The 18,980-nt window shown below is 38.2% G+C and overlaps 1 protein-coding gene across 3 annotated transcripts in view; it reads left to right on the top strand.

Annotated features, from left to right (window-relative positions):
* CCDC141 (coiled-coil domain containing 141) overlaps window positions 1–18,980 on the top strand; it is a 166,458-nt gene that overhangs the window by 117,368 nt on the left and 30,110 nt on the right. For all 3 annotated transcript variants that reach the window (XM_036320595.1, XM_036320596.1, XM_036320597.1), the window contains exons 9-15: window positions 2,757–2,898; window positions 4,523–4,642; window positions 6,313–6,504; window positions 9,809–9,988; window positions 14,872–15,051; window positions 15,630–15,755; window positions 17,818–18,006. In XM_036320595.1, coding sequence (XP_036176488.1) covers window positions 2,757–2,898; window positions 4,523–4,642; window positions 6,313–6,504; window positions 9,809–9,988; window positions 14,872–15,051; window positions 15,630–15,755; window positions 17,818–18,006 — 1,129 coding nt within the window. The remainder of the gene's footprint in view (window positions 1–2,756; window positions 2,899–4,522; window positions 4,643–6,312; window positions 6,505–9,808; window positions 9,989–14,871; window positions 15,052–15,629; window positions 15,756–17,817; window positions 18,007–18,980) is intronic.

Consider the following 18,980-nt stretch of genomic DNA (forward strand, 5'->3'; position numbering starts at 1 on the left):
GTATCCAAATGGCACTTGGCAGAAAAAGTTTCTTCATCCCTGAAATCGAGAAAGGAAGTATCAGTCCACATAACTATAAATGCTAAACCGTCAAGGAAGAAGTTGGGCAGTCTTCGGATAGCCTAAAGCTTCTGTAAGTGGGCAAAGGGCAAAGTCGTCATTGTTTGGAAATGGTTATTAGTGACATTTTTATACAGTGACTATGCATGTGTTCTTATTCCTTAAATCTGTTTTCTCTTCCCTCAAATATTGATCAAAGTGTATTTTATTTCATTTCAAAACATTTATTAACCTACTACTTACAAGGCTATGTGCTCAGGGCTGCAGAGATATGTGAATGAAAAAGAATGCCCCTTTCCTGCAAAGAATTTACAATGCGATTGATACAGCCGTTAAGGCACAAATCACCACATAATGAGACCGAATCTCTAGGTCATTGAAAAATCAAGAATGGATAGTTCTTCCAAAGATAGAGGGAGAGATACCCTATTTGACTTATCAAAATTCAAATTGTAAGTTGCTAAAGAGCATTATTCTTAGGGAAGGAATTCTTGGTTTGGTTTTGTTTCCCTGTTTCCTTTCTCTGTGTTGGTACTGTGCCCCTCTAGTGGCTGCTTTGAAAACTACAGACAGTCTAAGAGAAGCTAGAATACATGCCAGGCTCTTTCCATCAACACTCAACGTCAGGGAAAGAGAAATTTGAAAGGAAGAAAAGCCTCACCCTCCTATCATGTGTAACAGCCCCCGAAAAGGTACTGTGAAGGGGTAAAGGGAGTGGACTCTGAAATCAGATAAGCAGGTTCGAATCCCATTTTGGCCACTTAATTGTGACCTGGGAAAACTGCCACGCTTTCCTGTTCCTCAATTTGCTCATCTGCAAAATGGAGATGACAGTTGTGCCCAGATCAGAGGGTAGTTATGAGAATTAGAAAAGAGATGGCTCAAAACATTAAAAATGGTGACTTGCCAATGTTTACCCATTTATTTCACAAACTTTATTCTCTGTATAATCTTTTCATAGCGCTTAATCACTTTTTCTTTTTTAAAAAAATATATTTTATTGATTTTTTACAGAGAGGAAGAAAGAGGGATAGAAAGCTAGAAACATCAATGAGAGAGAAACATCGATCAGCTGCCTCCTGCACACCCCCTACTGGGGATGTGCCCGCAACCAAGGTACATGCCCTTGACCGGAATCGAACCCGGGACCCTTCAGTCCCCAGGCCAACGCTCTATCCACTGAGCCAAACCGGTTATGGCCACTTTTTCTTTTTTGTTTATCTTTCTCATTCCAGATTTGAATATACTATAGAAAACTTGGAACCTGTAAGATAGAGGACAATTGGACTTTTAAGTGCTTTTTGGGGGGCATATAATGTCCCAAAGTCTAAAACCTAGTTAAAATATGATTAGCATTACCAGTACCCTGCTTTTACAGATTTTGTGGACTTACATATCATAAGAATTATTTCTAAAACTCTCCTGATTCCTTGATTTTACTCTTCACTATCTTTGAGTTATTAACATACCAACTGATTGTTTTAAGTGTAATATTTGTGGAACATTATGTGTCAGGAATAAGATCCCCCAATTAAACTTCTCTGGGACTCAGTGACACCCACATTATGCACTTGAATCTCATATTCATTGGATTGGATTCTCTCACCTCTTCAGCAGCCTCATTGCCATTCCTGCGACGCCGCTGTACCTCTCAGTTCTTGCCCTCATTTCATTACTAATTAAATTCATTTTTACAGAGTCATAAATTAATTATTTGAGGTAAAACTTCTGAAATCTGTACCTCATTCCAAGATCTTTTTAACTCTGGGTAATTAAATTTAGGAGATATCATGTTCATCGTTATTAGTATTTGAAGGAAATGACTGACAGGAAATTAAAGACTTCAACTTCTTGCATAGTAGGAGAGGCTCTGTCTTAGGAATAGGTTGAAAAGGTACAGAGTGCTCATTCCGTCAGCCGTGTTCTTTCCTTGTCCTGCATTGCTGGCCGGCCAACGTTGGAAATGATGAGGAAACTTGCTGATCTATCTTTAGACCCAGCAAATGGGGGTCCAACTCTAAGTTCATGTGTTGTTTTAAAGGCATTTTCATGTTATGAGCGCTCATGTCACTTTCCTATTCCTCATGAGGCCAGCACAGGTGAGAAATGACATGAGGCTGGGTTTCTTTTATGTGAACAGCACATTAGATTCCTAATGGTTGGTGATAACTTGGTTTTCTTCTAATGAACGCAGCCTTGAGCATTCATAATCATGCAGAACAAGGTCCTTAGTGTTACATCAATATTTTACCTTATTGGATTAGCAGATGTTTTGTTAACTGGCTGATCTGCATTTCTATTCAAAGAGCTCCTTTAGATAAATGAAGCTTTAAAATAACACCCCCAGGAAAAGTCTTGGCAAGCACACAGTGCTTTTTGCCATAAGGTCCTTATACAATCTCTCAGAGAAACATTAAAAGTAAACCCTTTAGAGAAGATTAGACCTGGTTGTAAAACCCATAACTCATCTTTTCCCTCAGGACTGACTGACTTAAACAAAGGAACATAATTTGGTTTTGCTCTTTTCTGTACTAGGACCATCACTACTTAAACTTTGATTATCCTAAAGCCTGAAGCTTGATAACTTTTACCAACTTGTACCTCTCCTGAAAGAGCAAATCTACTTTCAAATGTTCCCTGACCCTGGGGCTTCTAGATGGGGGTAGAATGAACTAACAGCTGCCTGTTCCACTCAGCTCCCAGGTGACTGGCGTCCATGAGATGATGGGATGCATCCAGAGACGAGTGGATCATCTGACCGGACAGTGTTCAGCGCACAAGGAATTTGCTCTCAAGAAACAACAATTAGCAGCCTCAGTGGAGGGCTACCTGAGGAAGGTAGTTTCATAAAATATGTCCTCCTTAGAATACTATTTAGATGAACCCCTTGTTTGATGATAATAAATGGTTTGGTAACTGCACATGTGGGCCTGAGGGAGAATAGGGGGATGTCTCCTTAGGCTTCTCTCATGGGCCATGTTAGGTTTTACAATTGAACAGAATAGAGTTGCAATTTACCACTGCTCATCATCCATCCCTGCCCCAGGGTGCCAAAACTATATATGTAACCCTACTTGCCACCCAGCCATGAACACGTACACACAAAAGCAGTTCTAACCATGTGCATATTTTGATGGTGCCCATGATTTACATGACTTTCTGCACGGTTCCAATATGCGCAAATTTTAATTAACATGGAACCATAGAACATGAGGACATTCGATACATAACAAACATGATGCGTTGTAGGGGTTCCAGGAATAAATTTCCATTATCATATTTTATTGAACTAGGCCAGTGCAATGGACATGGTCATTCTGAATACGAGCACACACTTGGAAATCCTTTCTGCAGAGTGAATAGGATGTCTTGGTGTGGGAGAATTTTATTTTCTATTTTCAAAGAGGAATGAAACCAGGCAGCTACTATTTGACTAAACAAAAAGTTACTTACCTGTAGGTGGAATATATAGCAAAAACTAGTAATATCTCAATGACATTAATGTCTCAATTTTTTTATGACATTTTCATGTAATACAGTGACTTTATATGCCCGACTTAAACAAGTAGAATCAGGAGACTTCACAGGAGAGGTTATTAGTTAAGCATGTCTCTATTTAAATTGTCTCCCCACCTGTTATTGGTCCAGAAACTTGGGAATTTGAGCCTGGTTCTGAGGCCGGGGTTCCAGGGAGATTCCAAATATGGCAGCAGCTGTGGAGCCACATTCCCTAGAGCTTGAGAGTCAAGCTAATTTGGTGGTGGTGGAAAACACAAGGAGTTCACACAGCTGTTGCTATTGTCTTACTGCCAGTTCAGAACCCATTTGATCTGGGAAGTATGGGCTCTAGTGAGAATCCGGATGAAGGCAGTGACTTCAATGGAATAGAACCTTTAAAGGTCACTTTATTCATTTATTCATGTGTATAGTCTTTACATTCATCAATTAAATCACCTAAGTGTGTTCCTGTTTTATTATCACGTTTACAGGGTTTGGTGCTGCCTCAGGATCCCCCAGCCCTAAAAACAGTAACCCGTAAGATGATCTAATACCCACGTTCTAAACCTCTATCTCAAAATATGCCAGTAAATTGGGCCCCATTCAACTTATAGTGGGTGCTTGTGAATTAATTAACCAGATACATTCATCTCTGCATATGTGTTGGCAAATACATTATCCTGTCTAGATAATACAGATAACAAATTCTTGGAGGGCGTGGATGATTGCTTTTTATCTAATTGTTACTAGTATAATGAAATATTTTAAAACATACACCCTCTATTGGTGGGTCAGCAGTATTACCTCATATGAAGAGAAGCATTACTAATTTAAATATGAAATTTTTAGCTTAATGTTGATTTACATTAAAGTATAATGGGAATGTATAGAGTAATATTTACCTTCTCTATGCATATGCAAATACATGTTACGAAGGCTACAATGTGTTCTTTTTTTCCTATAGGTGGAAATGTCAATTCAGGAAATCAGTCTAGTACTTTCCAATGCCATGGATGTCGGTTCCAGCCTTTCTGAGTCAGAGAAGATTTTGCGTAAATATTTGGAACTAGATATCCAAGCTAAGGTAAATACAATGAGAATCAGTATCATGGTTATGATTTTGTAAAGATGATTTCTTGTATTTGGTAGTTATAAAACTTACCCCTAGTTCTCAGGAGGGCTGCAATTCTAAATTAATATTGTGGTAAATAATGACTTAAAAGCTCCTACTCTGAAGTATATCTGAATTATCTACATTTAAACATGCACTTAGTAGGGAGTTTGAGCTCACTGAAGCTCAGCATTCTAGCCTGGTATTAAACACTCATTTAACCCCTTTTCCTGGCCTGAAAGATGTTAGAAACTCCCTTTGGGGATCCAGAGGAGGCAGGGAGAGTGCATTTATAAGACTATTTGTGATTTTCTACTAGAGTAAGTTACAAAAGAAAATTACCAGAAGCGACATGTGTTAATACAAGATTCCAGCAGGCAAATCTTGTTTGCACACTAAGCCTTAGGAGACAGAAATTGCCCTCCTCTTCCTAACACCTTCTCTAACCCCCTTCACCCCTTTCCCCTGGGACTTAGGTTCAAATATTCCTGCTAGTAGCTCCAGACCTGCCCCAGGTGTTTAGGAAAGCGAGTCACGTGTGCGCTGGCTTGCCAAGTCAGCAGGGGTGGCTGTGCCTCCCCATCAGTCCTGGCAGCATAGGCTCCTTCACAGAGGCACCCGCCCCCAACACTCACAGACACGCCCATTTGTTACATGAAGTGTTTCTAATTCATCATTTAGAATGTTTAAAATAAAATGTATGTCTGAATTCATATTTATATTCCAAAATTGTTAGAATTAAGAAAGAAACCGCATGGAAGAAACTCCCCCTGCTCCTTCCTTCCCCGAGTGCCTTCTAGAAGCAGCACTCGTATATTAAAATTACTATTGTTCAGTGGAGTACTTGGGAAGCATATTAAACACAAGTAGGGAAGCCACCCTTCTTGCTGCAAATGAGGATGAAGCTTTTTCTGTCATTTTTGCTTGATTCCTAGCGTGGTATCACATGAGATCTTATATGGCTTTCTATGGCAACTGTATCTGTAATGCCTCCAATACTTACTCACTCATTTCATCATTGGTTAGAGCCCACATGCCACAAATTGCACTCAAAATAAAACACAGAAGAGTGACCCTCAGCAAGTCAAATTCACTGATTCTTTAGGCCTTTTAGACCCCATATCTAATATTTCCCTACACTTGCTTAAAAATCCTCCTAGATAGCAATTCAAACAAGACTGTATAATTGATTTCATTTTTATAAATTTAAAAATGAGTAAACAATTTCTATAAACTTGCTATTTTGTATATAACAAAATTAATTTAAGAATTTGCTAGAGCTTATTGTTAATTTCAAAAACAATTATGGTCTATACTTATTTTATTTAAATTATTTAAAATGTTTTTGCCATTTTGTTTTACCACTTTTCATACCTAACAACTTTTCTTCTAGTTGTAACAGAATTTAGAATGCTCTAAATAAGAAGTGTAGCTGATAGACTGAAAGAATACTTTGAGGTGGTTTTTATTTTAAGACACCTTTTTTTTTTAATTTTGGAAAGTTGTGCCTTCCTTTTATTGAGGAGCATCTTGGTTACAAGTTCAATTAATAACCGTTATAGATGGATGTGCAGAAGGTAATGAAATGTGAATGTTCATGATCCCCCTGTCAGCTTCTGACCCTCTGTGCTTTGCTTTCATAGGAAGCATCACATGAATTAGAAGCAGCCACAAAACTTCTGACAGAGAAAAATGAATTTGAACCTGATGAAGTGGCATCACTTTCTTCTAAAGCTAAATGGCTAGAGGAAGAATTAAACATACTTGGCCAAAGCATCGGGTCCAGGTCCCAAGTCCTGCAGACCTATGTGGCGTTTCTAAAGTCATCAGAGGAGGTACAGTTACCTGTGTGCTCTCTGTTATCAACAAGGTGGCCCCTGCCATCTTCCTACGTCCTATGGGGATGGGAGCTCTGGTGGGTTGTTCCATATAGTCCACCCCGGTGCATGTACTCACTGATAGGCCCTTGGTTCACCAAGGCACCATATAAAACTAAAGCAGTAAGTCGTTTTACTAAAACACAATACAAGTATGTTTGTGTAGATACACATACAAATAAGCAAAGTGGTTGTGTTAGAATACTTTTTACTTTGGCCCATACACATTTACACTATCCTAAATATAGCACAAAATTATTTAGAAATAAGTCATCTTCTAACCCATGGTGGGAAAGGTACAGAGAAGTGTTTGTTTTCTGAATCTTTATTGCCAAAAACATACCTCCTTGATTTCTGGTTCAGTTTCTCCTCCCATGACCTACTCTGGCCCCTGGATCTGTGGGTTTAGGGCTGAAACCTTAGCTTCGCAAACACCACCTTCTCAGAAGAACCTATGTTCTTTCCTCTTCCCAGCTCTCACTTCATTGATTTTCCTAGCTGGCAGAGTCTTCTGTCCTAATCTGGGCAGTGCTCTGACTCTGTCACTCTCCTTCCCCCTCAGGCTTCCTTCTTTCCTCACCAGCTCATGGTTACTCATTTGCATTCCGGTCTCCATGCCCTCAACTTCCTGCCTTCCACCCTAACGAACCCTGCCAATTCCCAATACTAGATCAATCCAACACTCTGTTTACTCAACTTTTCTTTCCAAGCTTCCAGACACTCCTGCAGAAAATCATATAATTGTGCTGATTGGCACTGTTACAAAGGTATGGGTCTCTGCCTCAGCTGGGTCTTCCATATGCTCCCTATTGGCACCCATTCAGTAGCAATTTTCAAACATCTTACCCTAGTTTCCATACTTAAATCTCAGCTGGCGCCCTTACTTCATATATAACAAAAATAATAATAATAATAAAGAGTCCATTGAGCTTAACTGCCTCAACTTCCTTGGACTTCCAAACCAATTTTATTCACCCCTTTTCCACTGTGGCCAATAAAGTCAAGTCCCTACTTCTCTCCAGCACTGAGAAAAAATTAATCCCTCCCTGTATGTTCCCACATCCTTCAGAATCTAGCTCTACTAACCTCCTCTAATGTTTGAAATTGGCTTTTTCCATTACTTCCTTGCCTTTTGGTCTACAGTCATGCCCAATGGTCATGAAGGCAACCACTCTATACTTTCCTTCCCTTTACATCTGAACTTGACAATGGGAAGATGACATTTCTTGTCTCCACTTGCTCATCCTCCCCAGTTCTCATCCCACACCAATTTAACCCAGCCATCTGCTACCTCTTCACTCCATTGAAAATGTCTTTGTAAGTTACTTACTGACTGATAAATGAAATCTCTATTTTCAGTCTTCATCCTGCTTAATCTCTCTGCCACATTTATTTAATCCTGTTATTCTTACCTCCTTTGGCTTAAACTCCCTCCCCCAGATTTATTTAAGTATAATTTACATAGCATACAATTCATCTATTTTGGAGTACAATGATTTTTATTATATTTATTGAGTTGTGCAACAGTCACTGCATTCTAGTTTTAGTATAGTTCCATCACCCCAAAAGTAGCCCCAGTGCACTTTTTAGTCAATCTTTATTTCCACTCCCAGCCTCGGGCAAGGACTGATCTGCTTTCTATCTCTATAGACTTGCCTTATTTGGATACTTCACATAAGTGGAATCACTCTGCCTGCTTCTTTATCTGTTCCTTCTTCTTTTTCCTAATTTGGTTCCCTGTTCCTGAAGTATGGAGGGTTGCAGAGTCCTTGCCTGTGCTCTCTCTTGAACATTCTTTTCCTATGAAAATTACACCCCCACCCACCTATGGTTTCAGTTCACCAATAATTCAAAAATGGCCCCTCCTTACTATGCCCATAATATTGCATGTATATTGTCCTTGTGTTGTAATAACTTGCTTTTGGTTATCTTTCTTCCAGAACTATCTTTGGGAATCCAAGGAAATAAATGCTAATTCTTAGTTGGACAGACTCCTTGGAGGAGGTAGCAATTCAACTAGCTCATGAAGGATGTGTAGGAGCACAAAACTGAGAAAAGATCATTCTGGGCTGAGGAGACAGGCATCAGCAAAACAGGGTCATGAATAAATAGAACATGGGAAATGTGCAGAACACTTCAGTTTGTGAGGCCATTTGCAGGCTCTCTTATTAAGTTCATTTAAATTAAGAATGTTGTTAAAATTTTTAAAATACAGTGACTAACCATCACCTGAAGTTTCTCACCCTGTTTAGATTGATTTTGGTAGTTACAAGCTCTTTGAGTCTTGTCCTATTGACCATTAAGTATTGTTCAAAATGCATACAAACGTGTGTCAAACTTTTCCACTATTTCTATATCAGCCAATTACATGTTCATCTTTAATTCTATAGGCACATTTGATTTTATATAAGCTCTCTTCAAAGAGAGTGATTGAAAATAATCCAGTACTGCATACATTGGTTAGCAAAGGAAAAAAAAGTGTAATTCTAAGGAGATCAAGCAATATACTTGATAAGATTAGCTCATGAAAGCAGTTGAATATTAATATTTGTACCAAAAATTAGTAATTGTATTCTCATTCAAGTTTATCACTTCTTCAAAGCAAATAGTGAGTTACTAATATTTCACTGACTTATATTTATTTTCTTATTCATTTCTTGTCTGGCTTTCTTCTGAATTATAAAACTCAGCTTTAAATATTATCACACCAGTATTTGACATAAATTGTCCCCAATTGCAAAACATACATTATACAAAATACATAAATATGATTTGGGTCACAGTAAGTAGGTCTGATAGATAATAAACTTGTTAGTTCAATTTACTACCCAGTAGTAGTCCAGTCTGTAAACAACTTGGATAGATTTTCATATTGTTTTAATAAATTGACAATAGTTAAGTTATTTAAAGAATCCTGGCCCTGGCCACTGTGGCTCAGTTGGGTGGAGCGTCATCCTGTACACCAAAAGGTCACGTGGGTTTGATTCCCAGTCAAGGGACATACCTTAGTTGGAGATTCAGTTATCAGCTGGGGCATGTAAGATTGGCAACTGGCTGATGTTTCTCTCACATTGATGTTTTTCTCTCTCTCCCACCATCCCTTTCTCTCTCCCTTCCTTTCTCTGAAAAAAAAAAAAAAATCTGAAATGTAGTTTCCATTTAATTTTTACATAGGCTTTTATCGAAATCTGTGTCATTTTCTTAAAAATGTGTGCAAGTGTTCTTATCTTGCATTTATATTCTCTCTTTCTCTCTCTCTTAGGTAGCGGAGCAGTGTGAGAGCCTGAAGGAGTTTTACAGAACGGAAAGCCCGAGGAAGGAAGAGGATACCGCGGAAGCCAAGCACTGGTCTGACTCAGCAGAGAAGCAGTGGCAGCTCTTTTTAAAACGGAGTTTTTTAGTTCAAGACCTAGGGCTTGAGTTCCTTCATTTGATAAATATGGTGAGAATAACATTATGCGAGTCACACCTTCTGCAAGGATTACTTGTCAAAGTCAAAATCATAAGTTCAAAACTTCAACTATCCATCAGCAGTGTGGGTTTAGAAAGTTCTTAGCTTCATTCAACCTAGAGCAGTGCCAAAGCCTAGCATGTCTGTGTTTATTTAGTCCTACACTTCTCACAAGTTTTAACTATCTAGAAGAAAGATTGACTATAATCCAAATGCAACATTTTTATTATTTACATAGAAGTGTACCCTAGAGTTCTAAGTGATGTTGAGAGCCTGCAACAAAGTCCTGACAAAATTTCCAGTGGCTCACGTTAGCATCTAGGCTGAATCTTCATTTTGGAGAATTTCTTACTATAGCATATCTTTCTATAGTGAAGCTCCATCATATTTACAAATGTATCCTAAATTTTAGTTGTCCACTTATGTCTGCAAAATACTCTAGAATCTTTCTATCAATCTCTGACCCATATAGAGTTCTCTACAGAATTCTTAAAAGATGGTTAAGCCACTTCTCCTTCAAGTATCTTCCTAATGAAGCTGCTCATTGCATTGTTAGAAAATAAGAGCTGCTAGAAAACATTTTTTAAAATGTTAAGTCAAATCTGACTTCATACCTGGTTCTAACCCTCTGTAGTTACACCCTGAGAGGTAGGGAGAGACTATGCATATTTGATTTCTCTTACATGTGAAAGTCCTTCAAACATTGAAAATAATTGCTGTATCTAATCTGAGTCCTTTCTGCAGCAAACCACATGCAAATCCTTTCTGTCATTTATGAGGCAGCTTCATTTCTCTCTCCATCCTGATCCTCCCTCCCCAAAATTTTTATGATTTGTTAAAGTCATTCATAAAATATAGCCCAAAAGTAAAGTACAACTTTAACACAGAGTACAACAAAGTGTACATCATTCTTTACTAATGAGACTTAAGGTTATGCATTCATTTTTAGCCATGATTTCACTATGCTGGTTCATATTAAGCCTGTGATTGAATAAAAGTTGCAGGAATTTTTATTACAATTCCTGCCAAGCTAGGTCTCTCCTGTTTTATATCTGTGTCAGGTATTTATCTTTTACATACAAATGTGGGTCTTTATATTTATTTCTATTCAATGTCATCTTGTTCATCTTTACCCATGATTCCATCTTGCCAAACTAATTTTGCATCTGCTATCTACTACATTAGCCAACTTTCCTGGGTTTAATTCTATATCTACCTAACATCCTATCAATTGCATGAAAATAATTTGGCAGAAATCAGGTTGGCTCATAGTGACCAAGCGATTCTTTCCAAAGTGCTCACAAACTGCTTGATCAATGATGAACTTATTGCATGGTTTTCACTGTAAAGCTTTCCAACCTGTAAACTATGTAACCCAGTCTTTCCCCCTTTGAAAATCGAGGCATTTTTCCCCCTAATTGTCTGGCCCTTCTCCTATTTTCTGTAGACTTGCAAAGATAACTGACATCTACAATTTTCTCAGTACTCTGGGATGTGATTAATCTCAGTCTGGAGCCTGAATTCATTTGGAAGAGTTAGGTTTTATCTAACTACCCTCATCTACTTTCAACTGCAATGTTCTCTTTCTCTTCTTTGTTTTTTAGTTCAAGACCTAAGGCTTGAGTTCCTTAATTTAAAAATCATGTGAGAATGACATTATCTTTGTTTCAACCTTTGTTGTTTGAAAGCCATTCTTATTCAATTTGTGTGGAAACAAATATTGAAACAGTTCTAACATATCTTATACTATCTTTAAACATCAGAGGAAACTTACTAAGCAATTTGCCCATGTTCTTAGGTTATACAGGTGCTTTTTGTAAAAATAATTGCTATTTTTCATTTGGAATATTTAGAACATCTATTATCTATCCACCTACCTACCATTTATTTATCTTTTACATTTTTACTTTGTTCAGTATATATTCTTCCATCTCTTGATTGTGTACTTCTCTAATTTGCACTCTTAAGAGAATTCAAATATTTGCAAATTGTATTTTTTGCTTAATTATTACTAACTTCATTTCAGAAATTTTACTTCTTAGTTCTGTAGTTTCCATTTGATTTGTTTTAAATTGAATTTATTGGGTGACATTCGTTAATAAAATTATACAGGTTTCAGGTATTCAATTCTACAATACATCATCTTTATATTGTATTATGTTTACCACCTCAAGTCAAGTCTCCTTCCATCACCATTTATCCCCCATTACCTTCTTCTACCTCCCCAACTTCCCTCTTGCAATCACTATACTGTTGTCTGTGTCCATGAGTCTTTCGTCTTCCTCCTCTCTCTCTTCTCTCTCTCTCTCTCTCTCTCTCTCTCTCTCTCTCTCTCTCTCTCTGTTAGATTTCAATTGCTGATTAAATTATCTTTCCTATCTTCTCATTCTTATGCTCTAACTTTGGTATACTGATTTGGTAAATTGATTTCAGAGGGGAAGGGAGAGGGAGAGAGAGACAGAAACTTCAATGATAAGAGATAATCATTGATCAGCTCCTCCTGCACACCCCCTAGTGGGGATTGAGCATGAAACCTGGGGCCATGTACCCTGACCTGGAATTGAACAGTGATCCCCTGATTCATAGGATGACGCTCAACCACTGAGCAACACCAGTTGGACACTTTTTTAACTATATTAATCATGGGCATTTAAAGTGTGTCAGCTAATTACTATATCTGGATCTGGAGTTGACTACTTTTTCTCTTGCTTTGCAGTTATGTAGTCCTGTCTTGTTAGGACCAGTGAAAATGTATCAAATGTCAGGTGTTATGTAAAAAAATGAATCCTTCACCCTAAGCTCCTTACCACTGTCATATGATAAATAAGTTCCTCCTTATTGATAAGAATTATGGTCTACATAATAGTTAACTTCATTATGGTCCACATAATAGTTCAGCATCATTCTGAGGTAGGGAATTGCTGGTAAAGCAAATGAAACACATTTTTTTATTCTCATGTCTTTTGGAGCATTAGGCTTTTAAACAAACATTATTGTTGAAATGTGGTAACCAGTTTGGCTGTTAAGAGGGGAGGATGCCAGCTGGCATTTTCCGCCGAGTGTTGCGCTCTTGATTGGGTTGCCGTGGCTCATATTTTCAAGCTTGAAATTGAAAAATTTTCAGTTCATCTAAAAATCATCAAGATTAGAGAAACCGATTTATGTGAGAAATCTGGCAGACATCTTGATAAAAGTGCCAATTTACAGATTCATAATGGTGAACACCAAGATGTTATTTGGGGTACCGCCTTCCTGTTATCAAGGTATCTAAAAAGCAAGATATCAGAAGACCATTTATTGTGCCTGCATGTAAATGGAAAATTGAGAATTGAGTGCCCTGTTGGGCTAGGTTATGGCAAAGTTTTCCATGCCCTTCCACAGAAGTAGAATGAATAGTGTGTTTACTAACTAGACCTCCGGTAGATTAATCTTCCTGAGAGGTCAAAACACTTAAGTCTGCCAAGTACATAATCACTGTTTTTGGATCCTGCCAGCCAGACATCAACAAATGCTGCTATATCTCTCCCTTTTCCAGACCTCACTCAGACCATCACTCCCTGCTGCGGGATAGCTGTCATTGGCATGCTGCAAGGTCCACATTTACATTAAACTGTGTATTACATTACATTTTGATTAGTAGTTTCTTAATAGTAGGTGAAAGATACCCTAACTTTACTTATAGCATAGATTAAAATTATGATTTGGGCTGGATCCAGCTGAAGTTATCAAATATCTTTCATAATATTTAGCATCTTGTTAACCATAATTAAAGAATGTATCATTTGATTCCTAGATCCCCAAATTCATTGGCAAAAATCTCTTTAGGACCTGCAATTATCTTTTTTTTGCAATTAATTGGCTTTTTATAATGTCTAAATTAATATAGGAATATAAATATGCAATATTAATTCTGTTTAAATTAATTTAAAAATAAGATGGTTTATTATTTTAAAATATCCTGTTATAGTTTTATGACACCATCTTCTGACTACAATCTAGGAGGTCCCTTGACTTTTAGATACTTACTTGTCATTGTCATTGTAGAAATCCATGTACATTTGCTCCTTAGAAAGTCAAGGATTTATTGAGAACAGCTGGTCATCAAAGTAAAAATCATGGTTGTGCCAAACAATTATTCTTCCACATTTTTCGATGTTTGTGCATAAAATAGCACATGATCTTACTCTTTGCCTCTCTTATCTTTCTTCCTCCAATTAAATTCCCCCTTGTTTAAAACCATTGTTTAAAGGATTTCAAATCAGTCAGCCAGAACATCTAGAAGCTGGGAAGGGAATCTTTAAACTTAGATACTGTGCTTCTGGTTGCACAATAGACATACAAAAATGAAAATACAGATGCACATTTCAGTTCTTACAAAAGGGAGTAACTTGAGGAACTGGGAAACTTAAAATCCTTGTAATATATACAGTGGAGTAGTTTAAGAAAAGATGGCCTAGAGCAATTTGCCCCCTCCTATTCCCGAATACTGAGGTTGTGACATCTGCTATTGAGTGTGTTAAAATGAAAGGTAGAATACACTTTAAAAAGTATGCATTAAAGTAATCTTCACTTTAATATTTCTGTATCCAGGAGCTCATTCAGTCACCCTCTTGAGCCCCAGGAAATAGACTCTAGCAGGTGACTCCAGCATCACTGGGTGCTTGGAGAACTCAGTACCTGGTGCGCAAGCAGGGAACATGGGTTCTGAGAGCCTAGCCATGCCCCTGAGCAGGCGTGCTCCTGTCTTGTCTTGCTATTAGAACCGTCCATGCTCTGCTTTGGTTGTGATCATGTTTGCCTCCTAGAGTAGGTATATGAAAAATGTTGTATTATTTGGGAAAGAAAAGCCATTATATGGATTATTAATTTAACAGGCAAAAGAGAATGAAATATTAAATGTGAAAAATAAAGTGCACATTATGGAGAACACTCTGGAAAGTCTGAAGGCAGAAAGGGAAGAGCTCGGCCGCCTTCGAATGGCATGGCGACTTACAGCCGCTGCCAGCCAGCCTGTGAAACAGCAGTGGGGAGCGTTCAAAGAGCAACTGAGAAAGGTGAGGAGCACGCAGTGGGGGGCATTCAGTCTTAAAAAGAAATGAAATCCTGGCACATGGTACAGCATGGAGGAACCTTGAAAACATTATGTTAAGTGAAATAAGTCAGATACAAAGGGATGAATATGATATGATTCCTCTTATGTGAAGTACCTGGAGTAGTCAAATTCAGACGAGAAGTCACCAGGGGCTGAAATGAGGGTGGGAATGGGAGTTAGTGTTTAATGGGTACAGAGCTGCATTAGGGATGATGAAGAAGTTCTGGAGATGGAAGGTAGTGATGGTTGCACACCCATGTGAATGTTAATGCCACTGAACTGCACACTTAGAAATGGTTAAAATGTTCAATTGCGTTATGTATATTTTACCACAATAAAACCAAAAGAGGAAAGGGAAACCGAGGGCCTATGCTTTGCTTCATTAATGTGGTTTAGAACCAGGAGCTCACTTGAGGTCATGAGTGTTTTCATGGGATTGAAAAGTTTGATGACACACCATGTCATCACCAGAATGATCGTAATGTATTTGCTGATGGTGGCAAAGAAAACATATGCTTAACCATCCCATGTTTATTTCAGACTACTCACAACTTAAAACTTCTTCAGGAAGCACTCATGCCTGTGTCTGCACTTGACCTTGGAGGGAGCCTCCAGACCATTTTAGGTCTAAGGAAAAACTGGAAGGCAATGAAGCCTCAGTTCCAGGTAAAGCAACCAACTGATAGATTTGGGTGAATGGAAAACATTTTTTTAGCCATTTGATTGCAGTTTACCTAATTAATTTTAACAGACTGATGAGTGACTTTTTTTTTTTAAGCATTGCTTGTCTAAAAATCCACTTAAAAACACACTTTTTTTTTACTATGTTTTCTTTTCTCACTATTCTGTATCTGATGATACACAAATATTTGGGCTGTAAAATGTCCTAAGGGTAATTATCTTAGATTATTATAATTTACATTAAATTATTTTCTTATTAATGTATTGATCATACATATAGGCATTGTAGTCATTTTCTAAGGGGGATAGCCATGTTTTAGATCGAGTCATCTCAGAACAAGGATGAGCACCTCTGACACAGAGGCTAAGCTGCCCTCTTCCCCTGAAATGTCCAAAGTGATGTCACTGTTTCCACTCTCTGGCACCCCAGGCTCCTACCACCTTCCCAGGAATTTTGCTGCGCTCACCTATTTTCCCTCTCAGAGAGCCCTCGGGATGTGAGAGATAAAACCACGAGCCATGTTCCCAGACCCTGACTGCTGATGCATTCCATACCCCCACCTGCTGCCACTCCTAAACTCAACACAACTGCCAAAAATGGTCACCAGTCATGTAATCCTCCTGACTGGGTTCCTGTTCTTTGCTGCAAAGTTAAGATACCCGTGTTTCTGTTTGTCACAACTTTGTGTTGGCTATAAAGAATCCCAGATTTAGAAGATTGAAGATTCTTTTTACAAAATATCTAATTTACATTCATTTCCAACAAACCTATATAGTGTATAATCAACCCCCACCCACCCACACACACACACAACACACACACACACAGACACACACACACACACACACACACACACACACAGACACACACAACATTGTTGCCCACAGTGAACTCTTAGAAAATCCAGTTAGCCTATATGTGAGGTTTATTGATGTGCCCTGTGTTGTATGCTTATTTGTGTGTGCTTGTGTGCACATGCCCTACACATGCAAGAGTGTGTGTATGTGCAAACTCCTCTACATTAGCGATGTCTAGCTTCTTTAGCTCTGTCTCTGTGATATGCATATTATTTGATGCCCACCTGCTTGATTTAAACTTGAAGACCCTTATTAGGTCACTCTTCTGCAAAGTATTTCCTTAGCCTAAATAATTTCCATTATTTTTATCTTTGCTATAAGATCCAAAATTATAGTAGTTTCCTCTCTGAGTTGTCCATGCTTTGCAAATTCTACCCCAGGATGTGCAACTCTATGAGGGATGTATGAGTAATGCTGGGTTAAAGGGGAGGCAGTTTACCCCTCCCTAATCGAGGTGGCTATTTGTGGATTCAGGGGCGGCCACTTTTGAAGCAGCATATCTACTGTGCTACTCAGCTGTGGTTCATTCTGACCATGCTTTTATCACGGGGACAAGCAATTCCCCTAAAATATTTTTATACTTCTCTTCTTTTGGTGTTCTTACCAAACCACTTGATTCTAAATATCAGAGATGCTCACGAATTCATAAAATATCTGGCCCTGGATGGTTTGTCTCAATGGATAGAGTGTTGGCTTGTGGACAGAGGGGTCCCAGGTTCGATTCTGGTCAAGGGCACATGCCCGGGTTGCAGGCTCAATCCCCAGTTGGGGCATGAAAGAGGCAGCCGATCAATGATTCTCTGTCATCATTGATGTTTCTATCTCTCTCAATTCCTCTCTGAAATCAATAAAATGTTTAAAAATATATCTGAAACACATTTACTTAGCAGATAACTAGAATATTTGGTGAGCTATAGAAACACATGACTTTTCATTTCATCACCTAACTTTGATATACTTTTTTTTTCATTGCTCATAATTAAAAAAAAAATCTGAGAAGATAGGGATGGAATAATATACCTCTAGCATCAAACACAATACCTGAATTTGCAGGGGTGGGGGTGAGGCTCACGATAAGTTTTTGTTAACAAATGAGAGAATTGTTGGTTATTTAGATCTTCATATTGTCCATTATTAAGTAAAGAGCTCTCTGAAAGCTGGATTTCTTTTATGGCTGTCAACATTTTAGCAACTGAATGATGAGGTTCAATACATTATAAAAGAATCAGAGGAGTTAAATGGCAAAGGAGCCCCTGTGAAAGAGAAGTACCAACAGCTGAAGGACCTCATTCAACTCCATCAAAAACAGAAAGAGAGGATCCAGGACTATGAGGACATCCTGTACAAGACAGTCCAGTTCCACCAAGTCAAGGAAGAGGTGAGACTTGTCATAGATGTCTGCAAGACCCTCCGTTCTAAAAGGAAATATAAGTTATTATATAAGTAAAAGCCACATTGCTTACTCTGATATTAGCAGCTTTCCACATCGGGCCTCCAAGGTTTCTCTCACTGTACCTCTGTCCTCCCTTGTGTTTCAGCCAAACAGCTCCGCTCTGTCCCTCAAAGACAGTGGACACGTCTCCAACTCTTTGACTCCCGGACTGCCATTATCTGACAGGCGTTTTCTCTCTCCTTGACTCTCTAAACCCTGCCCCTCCTTCCAATGATCTTACCTCGCTTGGACTGACTTTCCTCTCTTCTAAATTTCTAGAACTCTCATTAGTTACTCCACTTATCTGTCATTGTAGCATCTTGATTTTTAATAATTTTTTAACCCAAACTCAAGTGTAAGCTCTTTGAGGGAAGAAAACAAATTAGATTTATTTTTTATTTTTTGTAACTCAGGCACCTGACATCATGTAGTATGCAGTAAAATCATTGCGGACGGATCACGAGAATTCTCGCTTCATAGTACACAGTGTTTTACAAAGCATCATACTTTAAAAAAATATTAGCTTGTAAGAACAAATAATAAATAACTTCAAAATGCAATGGGTATTTAATTGTAAAGCGTGTCTTTAACATTATGCAAAACATTTTTTGTACCACTCAATAGAAACTTATCTGGCCACTGGGTAAAGCTAGCAATGAAACTACTGGTCTGCAAAGTATTAATAGCCTTTATTAACAGAAAATAGAGATATATTGATATCTCTTTAAAACAGCCTCTGAATTTACTCAGATCATAGACCTAGATGTTCCTAAGGTTTTAGACTAAAAGAGTTTTTCTTCTTTAATAGGAATGACATTAGCCCCTCAGCTTTACCTTATAGATTTGCAGCATTGTAACTCTTATTTGGTTATAGCACTAATAATTATAGATGGACTTGGCAGCATTTGACCAGCTAGGAA

This window comes from Myotis myotis, unplaced genomic scaffold, assembly GCF_014108235.1.
Source record: "Myotis myotis isolate mMyoMyo1 unplaced genomic scaffold, mMyoMyo1.p scaffold_m19_p_8, whole genome shotgun sequence".
Classification (NCBI taxonomy): domain Eukaryota; kingdom Metazoa; phylum Chordata; class Mammalia; order Chiroptera; family Vespertilionidae; genus Myotis; species Myotis myotis.